Raw genomic sequence first — 13,479 nt, 5'->3', positions numbered from 1 at the left:
GTCTTAAAGTGATACTTAACACACATGATTTAATTTCCATGGTCCCTTCTATTTCTGTATGTGGATGATGGCACCCTAATTATTTAAATAAAAAAAAAATATAAACACCTAAGTTTTTTTTTCTAGTCGATATCTAGCTGTCACATGACCCAGCTCTCTCCCCCAGCCTGTCTGCAGGGAAACATAAGCAGGAGGAGTTTCTAGTCCTCTGCTGCTGGTCACATGTTAAAAAAAAAAACAGCTTTTGGAATACAGAGTAAAAATAAAAAATATCAGTCAACTAATTTAAACATTTTTTAAATCAAATCGTTATTATTTTTTTTTGGCAATAACATGGTATGGGTGGATTTTTGCCAGTCACATGCTGTGTCACGCCCCCTCCAGCCTGTGTCCTAGAATAAGAGAGAGGTGAAGCCTCCATCAATCTACTGTACATGTAATTGCCCACCCTCATTGTGTTTAGCTGGATAGTGGGCATGAAGGTAGAGGGAGGGAGTGGGCTGTCATTTTGCACTGTGTATACGCCCACATGTGTGACTCCCTAGTCCAGGGTTTTTCAACCAGGATTCCGTGGAACCACCCTAGGGTTCCTCCTGAGGTTGCTAGGGATTCCTTGAGCAATGAGCAATTTCTGCCTCTCCGATATGTTCCCAATGACACCATTGTTCCTTTTAGCTATCTGTAAGGGGGGTAATTCTTCCAAATGATGACAAGATTAACCACTTCTGGACCGGAAGGATTTGCCCCTTAATGACCAGGCCATATTTTGCGATTCGGCACTGCGTTAATTTAACGGACAATTCCGCGGTCGTACGACGATGTACCCAAATAAAATTAATGTCCTTTTTTCCCATAAATAAAGCTTTCTTTTGGTGGTATTTGATCACCTGTGCGATTTTTATTTTTTGCGCTATAAACAAAAAAAGAGCGACAATTCTGAAAAAAAACAATATTTTTCATATTCTGCTATATAACATTCCCAATAAAAAATTAAAAAATCAAAATTTTTTAAAATTTTAGGCCAATTTGTTTTCTGCTACATATTTTTGGTAAAAAAAAAAAATCGTAATAAGCGTATTTTGATTGGTTTGTGCAAAAGTTATCGCGTCTACTAACTACGGGAAAGATTTATGTCATTTTTATTGTTTTTTTTTTTTTTACTAGTAATGGCGGCGATCTGCAATTTTTTGCGGGACTGCGACATTGCAGCGGACAGATCTGACCCCTAACTGACATTTTTGACACTTTGGGGGGGACCAGTGACATTACTCCAGTAATCAGTGCTAAAAATATGCACTGTTACTGTAATAATGACACTGGCAGGGAAGGGGTTAACCCCAGGGGTGATCAAGGGGATAAAAGTGAGCCTAGGGGCGTGTTTCTAACTGTATGGGGGCGGGGCTTGTGAAATGATCATAGAGACATGTGATCCTATATAGAAGGATCACAGGCGCTCTGTGATCATTCCAGGGAGAAGAACGGTCAGCTGTGTCTACAACAGATAACCGTTCGTCTCTCTCAGCGGGGAGCGATCGCAGGTGTCAGGCGGCAATCGGAGCCGCCTGCCCTGTGCATCGGAGTCCCTGCTGATGAGTGGGGGTTGGAGCGTGCCGGTGGTGGCGTACGCTCACCCCCTAGCTGCGGGCGCACGACCGACGTATATCTACGCATTCCACAGGAGAGCCACCCTGCGCCACAGTATAACTGCGGCGGGCGGTCGGGAAGCTGTTAAAGAGCATTCTTCCCACTGACTGTCACACGAATGTGTCATGAGTTGTAGATTTTGAATTTTTAGCAGGGGGTTCCCCGAGACCAGAAATTTATTTTAAGGGTTAAGGGTTCCTCTATGTTGAAAAGGTTGGGAAAGTCTTCAATAGTCACATGGGTTGCTCAGATGTGATAGGTAGGAAATGCTCAGCATAGAAACTGAGCATGTGCAGAGTTGCCACCACAGCTGCAAAATCTCTAGCTGAATTGGGGGACATGGACAGCAGGGGGAAATAGTGAGCAGCAGGATAAACCAGGTTTTTTTTTTTTTTTTGAATACAGAAAATTTATCTCATAGTGACTGAGTAAGTATGAACAGCATGTAATACACCATTGATTGATCATATTTTTTATGATGTGGGTTTAGTGACACTTTAATTTTCATACTAACGACTAATCTGTGTTGTAGGGTGTGGAAGAGTCGGCAGTTGTATCGGTAAACACGGCCCCGGAGCCGGCACTAACCCTGATAACCCCTGAGACTAATCCACCGGACGTTGCCATCCAGCCGCAGGAAGAGAAGGCAGTGAAGGAGGCACCTCCGCGTCCTCTGCCTTTCTGGAGAAAGGTTGGCCAATCTCAGTTCGTGGTCTCTGCTTTCCATCCCTCTGTCTCACCTACCCTGATCCTACAGATCAGAGCTACGCTACAGAAACATCTATTCTTTTCCATTCTTTTTTTTTTTTTTTTTTTTATCAATTATTGATTATACTTTCTTTAATCACTTTGCTACCAGGCCATTGTAAAAAAACAAAACAAAAAAAACAAAAAAAAAAGGGTGGCTGGGTGGACATGATTATCGGTAACACCGTTTTAACAGGCTTCTGTGACGGGACTGACGCACAATGTGCTTGCATTCTTCTGTCAGTATACGGCTTCCTCCAGTCTTGAACATGGATATCAGATATTCTAGCTGCATTCTGCAACCAAGAACTAGACAGCACCAGTTTTAGCTGCAAACTCTGAAACTCATTTATTGAACAAAAATATATACTTGAGAAGTATGTCAGTCACTACATAAACGATGGCCTCAATATTTACCTAAAACATCACACAATGGTTTAGATCAGGCATGTCCAACCTGTGGCCCGGAACCACAGGCAATGTGGCCCACTGCCCCCTGACAATTTTTTTTTTTTTTTGCTGGGGAGGAAGGAAGTTGAGTCAGGGGCACGGCCACGGCGGCTTCCAACTAAGTGTAGGCAGAGGCTGCCTCGGAGGGGATCATCCACTAGTTGTGTTAAATTAGTGCTGGGGGGGGGGGGGGCGTAGCAGCTCGGGAAGGGCGCAGCGCCGTTTTATTACTTATATACCTTAACTATAGTATTTTTTTTTTTTTATGCGGCCGAGAAAATTTCTCTACACTCAATGTGGCCCAGAGAAGCCAAAAGGTTGGACACCCATGGTTTAGATAATATATATATATATATATATATATATATATATATATATATATGTGCTATTGTGCACAGGAGGGTTGTCCTGTAGCTGTAAATCTGTAAATCTGCTATGGGGCAGTCCGGAAGTGCTTCATATTTTCAACATCAACATTATATGAAAGGGGGGGTGCTTTATTTTGCTACAAGATGGCCGCCTTCCTGTCTGCTGGTGCTGGGAACCAAATCTCCTTTACTCCTCTTGTATCAGCTGTTTTGTTTTGACTTTTCTCCCCTACATCTTCTTTGACTTTTCTCCCCTAAATCTTCTTTGACTTTTCTCCCGGAAATGTTCTTTGACTTTTCTCCCCTAGATCTTCTTTGACTTTTCTCCCCCAGATCTTCTTTGACTTTTCTCCCCCAGATCTTCTTTGACTTTTCTCCCCCAGAACTTCTTTGACTTTTCTCCCCCAGATCTTCTTTGACTTTTCTCCTCTAGATCTTCTTTGACTTTTCTCCCCTTGATCTTCTTTGACTTTTCTCCCCCAGATCTTCTTTGACTTTTCTCCCCCAGATCTTCTTTGACTTTTCTCCACTAGATCTTCTTTGACTTTTCTCCCCCAGATCCTCTTTGGCTTTTCTCCCCTAGATCTTCTTTGACTTTTCTCCCCTTGATCTTCTTTGACTTTTCTCTCCCAGATCTTCTTTGACTTTTCTCCTCTAGATCTTCTTTGACTTTTCTCCCCCAGATCTTCTTTGACTTTTCTCCCCCAGATCTTCTTTGACTTTTCTCCCCCAGATCTTCTTTGACTTTTCTCCCCCAGATCTTCTTTGACTTTTCTCCCCTAGATCTTCTTTGACTTTTCTCCTCTAGATCTTCTTTGACTTTTCTCCCCCAGATCTTCTTTGACTTTTCTCCCCTAGATCTTCTTTGACTTTTCTCCCCCAGATCTTCTTTGACTTTTCTCCCCCAGATCTTCTTTGACTTTTCTCCCCCAGAACTTCTTTGACTTTTCTCCCCCAGATCTTCTTTGACTTTTCTCCTCTAGATCTTCTTTGACTTTTCTCCCCTTGATCTTCTTTGACTTTTCTCCCCCAGATCTTCTTTGACTTTTCTCCCCCAGATCTTCTTTGACTTTTCTCCACTAGATCTTCTTTGACTTTTCTCCCCCAGATCCTCTTTGGCTTTTCTCCCCCAGATCTTCTTTGACTTTTCTCCCCTTGATCTTCTTTGACTTTTCTCTCCCAGATCTTCTTTGACTTTTCTCCTCTAGATCTTCTTTGACTTTTCTCCCCCAGATCTTCTTTGACTTTTCTCCCCCAGATCTTCTTTGACTTTTCTCCCCCAGATCTTCTTTGACTTTTCTCCCCCAGATCTTCTTTGACTTTTCTCCCCTAGATCTTCTTTGACTTTTCTCCTCTAGATCTTCTTTGACTTTTCTCCCCCAGATCTTCTTTGACTTTTCTCCCCTAGATCTTCTTTGAATTTTCTCCTCTAGATCTTCTTTGACTTTTCTCTCCCAGATCTTCTTTGACTCTTCTCCTCTAGATCTTTTTTGGCTTTTTTCCCCTAGATCTTCTTTGACTTTTCTCCCCTTGATCTTCTTTGACTTTTCTCCCCCAGATCTTCTTTGACTTTTCTCCCCTAAATCTTCTTTGGCTTTTCTCCCCTAAATCTTCTTTGGCTTTTCTCCCCTAGACCTTCTTTGACTTTTCTCCCCTAGACCTTCTTTGATTTTTCTCCCCTAGATCTTCTTTGACTTTTCTCTCCCAGATCTACTTTAACTTTGATGACTTCCAACTCCTCTTCACCAAAATCTCACCTCTTTCATATACAATCTCCCATATTACTTCCTAAAATAATATATGTTATCTTTATTCAGTCCTTTAAGGCAGACCCTCCGCCTCCTAAGGTCCAGGAAGATGTAAGTTTCCTTTATGTTACGTCACAATTTACTTCCGTTCTTCATAATCTTTGACCAAGAAGTAAAATGTTCTCCAATTATTCTCTAAGGGACCCTTTACCTTGTATGCTGCGTTACTGCACAGTTCTGCATGCGTTCAGGCAAATTATGGTAATGAAACCGATTAATTGTAAATGCGCTCCTGATGTGTCTCTGCGCATGGCAACAGATAAGTGTTGCATAAAGCATTCATAAATGCATGTATATATACATTTTACTGCTTGTTACCCCCAATGGTACTGCATGAATGAACCCTAAGGCAGGGCTGGCCTAAGACATAGTGCTGCCTGGGTCCAAGAATTAAAAGCTGCCCCCCCCCCCCCATCCAAAAAAAAAACACACCCATCCAGCAAAGAGATATTTCCATAAAGCAAAGAGACCTCCCCAAATAGTAAAGAGACAGCCTAATCCAGCAGATACTTCCCGTATATTCAGCAAGAGACATTTCCATAAAGCAGAGACATCCCCACATAGTAAAAAGAGAGGGTCCAACCCAGCAAAGAGACATCCCTATATATTCAGCAGGAGACTTTTCCATAAAGCAAAGAGACACCTCCAAATAGTAAAGAGACAGCCCAGTCCAGCAGAGACATCCCCATATATCCAGCAACAGACATTTCCATAAAGCAAAGAGACATCCCCATATAGTAAAGAGACTGCCCAGTCCAGCAGAGACATCCCCATATATCCAGCAAGAGACATTTCCATAAAGCAAAGAGACATCCCCATATAGTAAAGAGACTGCCCAGTCCAGCAGAGACATCCCCATATATCCAGCAAGAGACATTTCCATAAAGCAAAGAGACATCCCCATATAGTAAAGAGACAGCCCAATCCAGCAAAGAAACATCCCTATATATTCAGCAAAGAGACATGCCCCCTCCAGAAAAGAGACATGCCCAGAGGGAGGGAGCCTGGGGTCCTCAGGCAGTGTGCCTCTGTTGCCGCCCCTCTTAAAGTGCTGCCTGGGTCCCATGGACCCACAGGGACCCATGGTAGGGCCAGCCCTGCCCTAAGGCTAGGTTCGCACATGTCCGGTGCGAATTTCCCCTCTGTTTTCACAGTGAAATTCCAAAGCAGCTGTTTAGCGGTTCAGCTGCGAATTCAGATAGGGTTCAGATGCGGCCACCAGCGTCTTTAACAAGTAGGGTACTGGTAGGGGCCCCCCCAAAATTCATACTAGACCCTTATCCGAGCATCCAGGAAGGGGGGGGGCAAGCAAGAAAGTGCCCCCCTCCTGGACCATACCAGGCCACATGCCCTCAACATTGGGGGGGGGGTGCTTTGGGGCAGGGGCCAAAGCACCTTGTCCCTGTGTTGATTGGGACAAGGGCCTCTTCCCCACAACCCTGGCTGGCTGATGTGGGGGTCTTTTTGTATGTTTCTTTTTTTTTTTTTTTTTAATTTTGATGTGGAGTTTCCCTTAAAATCTGTATCAGACCTGGAAGGGCCTGGTATGGATTGGTGGAGACCCCCACGCTGTTTTATTTTCCTGATTGAACTCGTGTTCCAAACTGATAAGATGTGCGATTCAGATGCGTTCCCATAGAAGGCAATGAGCCTGTAATATGCATCTGAATTGCACTGTAGTGCTCAGAAAACACACAGGACTTTTTTTAAATTTGCAGTGAATTTATACTGCGCATACACTATATTACCAAGTATTGGGACGCCTGCCTTTACACACACACATGACCTTTAATGGCATCCCAGTCTTAGTCCGTAGGGTTCAGCATTGAGTTGGCTCACCCTTTGCAGCTATAACAGCTTCAACTCGGCTTCTCCTGATGCGTTCCGTCACTGTCACGTGACTTTATCAAGGGCTGGAGTCTGGGTGATCACTTAGCACCTAAATCCCTACAATATAACTATAGGATAATCGTGAACAGAATGATAAACTATTCAAAGGGGATCAAATGCAGTAATAACCAGATCACAATCTAAGATACCTGTATTGTAAGCATAAAAATCAAATATGTACATTGAATTGAAATTAGAATCTCATATAGGTACCAAAGGTATATTTTATATAGATGTGTTACACACAGAGTGATATATTTCAAGCATTTCTTTCTTTTTATTTTGATTATTATGGCTTACAGCTAGTGACACCCCAAAATTCTGTATCTCAGAAAATTTGAATATTACATAAGACCAATAAAAAAAGGACTTTTAATACAGACATTTTGGCTTACTAAAAAGTATGTCCATGTACAGTATAGGATGCACTCAATACTTGGTCGGGGGGTCTTTCTGCATGAATTACTGCATCAATACAGTGTGGCATGGAGGCGATCAGCCTGTGGCGCTGCTGAGGTGTTATGGAAGCCCAGGTTGCTTTGATAGCGACTTTCAGCTCATCTGCATTGTTGGATCTGGTGTCTCTCATCTTCCTCTTGACAATACCCAACAGATTCTCTATGGGGTTTAGTTCAGGCGAGTTTGCTGGCCAATCAAGCACAGTGATACCATGATCATGTGACCAGGTATTGGTAGTTATAGACAGTGTGGGCGGGTGACAAGTCCTATTGGAAAATGAAATCAGAATCTCCATGAAGCTGATCAGCAGAGGGAAGCATGAAGTGCTCTAAAATGTCTGGCTCCTCAAATCATAACTGACTGTGGAAACTTCACACTGGACCTCATGCAACTTGGATCTGTGCCTCTCCACTCTTCTTCCAGTCTCTGAGACCTTGATTTCCAAATGAAATGCAAATTTTTTCAAAGTCAGTGATGATTTGGGGCTCCATGTCACCTGCTGGTGTTGGTCCACTGTGTTTTATCAAGTCCAAAGTCAGTGCAGCCCTCTAGCAGGAAATTCTAGAGCACTTCATGCTTCCCTCTGCAGACCGGCCTTATGGAGACGCTGATTTAATTTTCCAGCAGAATTTGGCACCGCCCACACTGCCAAAACTACCGATACCTGGTCACATGATCATGGGATCACTGTGCTTGATTGGCCAGAAAACTCACCTGACCTAAACCCCATAGAGAATCTGTGGGGTATTGTCAAGAGGAAGATGAGAGACTGCCTCTGGAGGAAGGAGCTGACACCTGACTCTTACCCACGACCATTAACGTCTGCGAGCCGGTGGATTTTGCTACATGCTTCATACAGCTGGCAAGGCTTGTAGTGCTGCTCAATGTGAGTGAGCCTTATTTTAATATTTTGTGTCATAATAATTTTGCTTTTAAAGAGAGCACTAGATATTTTGTTTTAAATGGCCAATTATTATGCAAGCACTTGAACGAGGAAGGAGTAATGCCTCGTACACACGCATCGATTATTGGCCTTGAATTTTTGGCCAACGTCCGATCGGCTTGTAATGCCTGGTACACACGCAGCGATTATCGGCCGACTGATCATCCGACTTTTGTCCAGAGTTGTGTTTTGTTGGTTGAAATGTGCCTAGACTGCACACTAATTTTCTCGGCCAACAAAATTCTACTTCAGAAGTGATGTCATGTTCTGGTTTACTTTCCGTGTGTTTTGTCTTCTCTGAGCATGCCCAGTCTTGCTCATCAGATTTTTGTCTGCCGAAATCTGTACTGACTGTCGGAAAATCGGCCGTTGTGTTGACGGCCAACAAAAATTTTATAGCCTGCGCACCAGATTTTATTCGGCCGAAAAGTCGTAGTCGTTTGTCAGAAGCATCATCACATGACATCACTTCTGAAGTAGATTTTTGTTGGCCGAGAAAATGCGTGTGCAGTCTAGGCACATTCCAACCAAAAAAAGAGCAATATTTTTCACATTTTTTTATATGAAATTCAAAAAAAAAAATGTAAAAATCAAAATCTTTTAACATTTTAGGCCAATTTGTTTTCTGATACATATTTTTGGTAAAAAAAAATTGCAATAAGTGTATTTTGATTGGTTTGCGCAAAAGTCATTGCGTTTACTAACTACGGGAAAGATTTATATAATTTAAATTATTTTTTTTTTAACTAGTAATGGCAGCAATCTGCGATTTTTTTTTTGCGAGAATGCGACATTGCGGCGGACAGATCCGACCCCTGACTGACGTTTTTGACACTTTTGGGGCTACCAGTGTCATTACTACAGTAATCAGTGCTATAAATATGCACTGTTACTGTAAAAATGACACTGGCAGGGAAGGGGATAACTTTATTGGTGATCAAGGGGGCAAATGACGTACCCATACGTCACTTTGCCCAGGAGAGGCTGACTGCCGCAGTATATAGTCGTGCGGCAGTCAGCAAGTGGTTAAGGGTCAGTTTGACCACAAAGCGTAACGCCCTGGAAACCTTCAAGGACATTTACTTAAGCCCCATACACACGCACAGATTGTTGGCCAACTGATCGGCCAACTTTTGTCCAGTGTTTGTTGGTTGAAATGTGCTCTAGACTTGCACTGGACTTTTGTTGGCCAACAAAAATCAACTTCAGAAGTGATGTCATGTGTCGGTTTACTTTCCGTGTGTTTTTTCTTCTCTGAGCATGCCCAGTCTTGCTCATCAGATTTTTGTCTGCCGAAATCTGTACTGACTGAGGAACAATCGGCCGTTCTTTTGTTGGCCAACAAAAACTTTATAGCATGCACACCAGATTTTTTTCGGCCGAAAATTCGCAGTTGGTTGTCGGAAGCATCATACTAACAAGCCTACAATCGGCAGATCGGACGTTGGCCAACAATTTACGGCCAACAATCTGTGCGTGTGTACAGGGCTTTAGATAGGCTTATTAATTAAGCTGAGTCTAGGGTTTTAGCAATAAGATGGAGTTGGAAGAACAAAATGGAGAATAGAGAATCCTTCAATAATCATCAAGATAAAGAGAAAGAAAGGCTTAAAATATATCACCCTGCGTGTAATGCATTTATATAAAATATATGTTTCACTTTTGAATTGAATTACTGAAATAAATTAACGTTTTGATGATATTCTAAATTATATGAGATGCACCTGTAGGTAGCTGGAGAGCCGTATTGGGTAATGGGAGCCAAAATAGACTTTAAATATTATTTGCAAAGTAGATTACTTTGTCTTACTGTCTTGCAGTATCAGAAACTTTGCTCATTATATGTTCTAACCCGTAATAACAATTCATGACACGTTTTCACCTGTTTTTCCTGTGAGATGTGAACTGACAACTAATCTTTGTCGCAGATCGCAGTAGAGCTGCCTGTATTGTCAGTAGGCATAGAGCAGTCCGCCCCCGAGCAGCCCGCCCCCGAGCAGCCAGCAGTACCGGAAACTAAACCAGCAGAGGCCGACAAACAGTCCCTGGACAGTGAGAAGCCGCTGAAAGAAGCCAGCCCGCGGGTAGTGCCTTTCTGGAGGAAGGTTGGAGAATAAGAGAACAAATTTAATCTTCAGTTTATCAATCTTTTTTAATTTTCACAATCCTCCATCATGATTTTAAATTTTCTCCTTTAAAGCGGTTGTATATACATTCTGATCACTTTTCTCTAAATTATGTTATTTATTGTCATTTTTTTTTATTACTGGCTTTCTTTACGAGTTATCGTTGTTTTTCTTTTAAATGACGTCACCCGCGCATGCGCCGTTAGCCCTAATTTACCGGCAAGCTTATGCTGCCGGAAAAACTGCTGGGTCTATGCCATGGCTGCGTCATTTCCAACTGTCATCCTCAGCCCCGAGATCCCGCAAGACTCTGGAGGAAGGCAGCAACAGGATTAGCTCCTATTTGCTGCATAAGGTTTCCTTAGTAACCAGGAAAGAAAATGAGGCTTGGATACGGCGAATATTGCGCATGCGCGGGATCATGGCCAACATACTGAAAAGGCAGAAATAACGAAAGCATACTGAAGGAGGAAACATACTGAAGGGAAACATACTGAAGGCGGAAATAAGGTACCGCACAAATGCAGAAGACCCTTAGTTGTGATGGCAGGGGCTAGGAACAAGCAGGAGCGTTTCACAATCTCTTTATTTGTAAAAGTAAGAACGATTTTGATGCATACAATTAGCGCCTTTTTAATTGAAAACAAGCAGTTTGATTGATATAATGCTTAAATGTGGTATCAATGTCAGAGTTTACTACCGCTTTAGAGTGGGTGTAAACCTCAGACATGAAATAGGAACAAAGCATATCCCTCTATAGCAGGGGTCTCCAAACTTTTCAAACAAAGGGCCAGATTACTGCCTTTCATACTTTAGGGTTGGACTGTGGCCAATGGAAGTAGAAAATGTCCTGGCATCGGTAGGAATAAACAATGCAATAGGCTCGATAGTCAGTTGCAGGCAGTAAAAAAATTGCATTGTTGGTGTCAGTGGGAGGAATAGTGCCCTGTCATTGGTATTTGGGAGATATAGTGCCCTATTATGGATGTCAGTGGGAGGAATAATGCCCCATCATTGGTGTCAGTGGGAGGAATAGTGCCCCATCATGGATGTCAATGGGAGGAATAATGCCCCATCATTGGTGTCAGTGGGAGGAATAGTGCCTCATTATTGATGTCAGTGGGAGGAATAGTGTCCCATCATTGGTGTCAGTGGGAGGAATAGTGCCCCATCATTGGTGTAAGTGGGAGGAATAGTGCCCCATCATTGGTATCCATGGGAGGAATAGTGCACCATCATTGGTGTCAGTGGGAGTAATAGTGCCTCATGATTGGTGTCAGTGGGAGAAATAGTGCCCCATCATTGGTGTCAGTTGGAGGAAAAGGGCCCCCGTCATTGGTATCAGTTGGAGGAAAAGGGCCCCTGTCATTGGTATCAGTTGGAGGAATACTGCCCCATCATTGGTATCCATGGGAGAAGTAGTGCCCCATTATGGATGTCAGTGGGAGGGAAAATGCCTGCATCATTGGTGTCAGTGGGAGGTATAGAGCTCCGTCATTGGTGTCAGTGGAAGGAAAAGGGCCCCCATCATTGGTATCAGTGGGAGGAATAGTGCCCCATTATAGATGTCAGAGGGAGGAATAATGCCCCATCATTGGTATCCATGGGAGCAATAGTGCCCCACTATGGATGTCAGTGGGAGAAATAATGCCCGCATCATTGGTATCAGTGGGAGGAATAGTGCCCCGTCTTTGGTGTCAGTGGGTGGAAAAGTACCCTATCATTGCTGTTAGTGGAAGGAATGGTGCCTCATTATTGGTATCCTTGGGAGGTATAGTGCCCCATGATTGGTGTCAGTGGAAGAAATAATGCCCCATCATTGGTATCAGTGGCAAAAATAGTACTCCATCATTGGTGTCAGTGGAAGGAATAGTCCCCCAAAGGGCAAATAAATGCAAGCAAAGAGCCACATCTGGCCCGTGGGCCACAGTTTGGAGACCCCTGCTCTAAAGTGTGTACTTGTCTCAATCCAGAGCACTAAGTGTAATTTCTGTCTGCTGCTTCCTTCCTCTGCTATCAGATGAGTTTTCCTGACAACAAGAGAAAGATGGTGAAAGGGGAGGGATGTCCAGCAGATTGGCACCCTCAGCTCTGTTCCTCTATGCTGTGTGAAGGGGGTGTGTCCTTTCCCTTCCAATCAGCTCTCAGAGCTCACCGCTTTGATGTAACTCAAGCTCTCCGCCCCCTGCTTTTCAGAGCTGAGAGATCCTGTATAAATTTTACACTTTGAATGGATGTAGGGGAAAGACAGCTGTAGATTAACAGATACAACTTATGTAAGAGGATTTGTCTAGTCTCTGTGTATCATCTGAGACCAGTCACTTCCCTGAGTATATGTAATGGTTTACAACCGCTTTAAAGTATCAGCGCCAACTTTGTAATAGAAATAGTTACTTTGCAATTTGCTATCTTTGCCCTGGGCACTGTATGATCTTGTTCCGGCACTGCATTATATTTGCAATCTTGCTTATCTGCCCAGATAAGGAACACATTTTTTTTAAGTGCACTTACCCTTTAAATGTTGATCTTTAGGAAACTCCTGTCAAAGGGACAAGGGGTGGGCAGAAGGGGCTGCTGCCCTGAATGCAATGTGTATTGTAGGGATGGGGGCACCGCAAGTTCCTTCTACTATAAGGCTGACAGGAGTAGTGAGAGCGACATCGCTACTTCTCTCAGCCCAGAGCTGGAAGCAGCAAGGAGAGGAGGTGCAGGCTGTGCTTCACCCCCCTCCTTATAAGCTTGCACATAATGAAGTGGAAGGGAGGGGGGTGCAATTTGCCATCTTTGCCCTGGGTACTGGATAATCTTGTCCCGCCACTGCCCAGAGATACTTTAGCTTAGTGAACCCCATTTGACTCCTGCAAGCCAACAAGTTATTAGTATTATGAATATCTATAGGGATCCAGAGAAGTCTTAATTGATCTTGTTACAGGCAAAGCTTGGCATCTGATCAATGACAGTATAATGGCTTATATTTGCAATCATGCTTTATCTGTCCAGAGCACTGCACCCTGAGCCCACCCAGTTGTGTGACAATAGCAAAT

At 43.3% G+C, this 13,479-nt stretch overlaps 1 protein-coding gene across 4 annotated transcripts in view; it reads left to right on the top strand.

The window, feature by feature from the left end:
* The window catches only part of BCAS1 (brain enriched myelin associated protein 1), a 113,685-nt gene that overhangs the window by 77,609 nt on the left and 22,597 nt on the right, over positions 1-13,479 (top strand). For 3 of the 4 annotated variants that reach the window (XM_082272159.1, XM_082272158.1, XM_082272156.1), the window contains 3 exons: positions 2,177-2,335; positions 5,027-5,068; positions 10,238-10,414. In XM_082272159.1, coding sequence (XP_082128285.1) covers positions 2,177-2,335; positions 5,027-5,068; positions 10,238-10,414 — 378 coding nt within the window. The remainder of the gene's footprint in view (positions 1-2,176; positions 2,336-5,026; positions 5,069-10,237; positions 10,415-13,479) is intronic. The other variant, XM_082272157.1, reaches the window with a different exon arrangement.

This window comes from Pelophylax lessonae (assembly GCF_965119305.1).
Source record: "Pelophylax lessonae genome assembly, chromosome: 11".
NCBI lineage: Eukaryota > Metazoa > Chordata > Amphibia > Anura > Ranidae > Pelophylax > Pelophylax lessonae.
The sequence above is the reverse complement of the archived record's forward strand: the minus strand, read 5'-3'. Positions and strand labels throughout refer to the sequence as shown.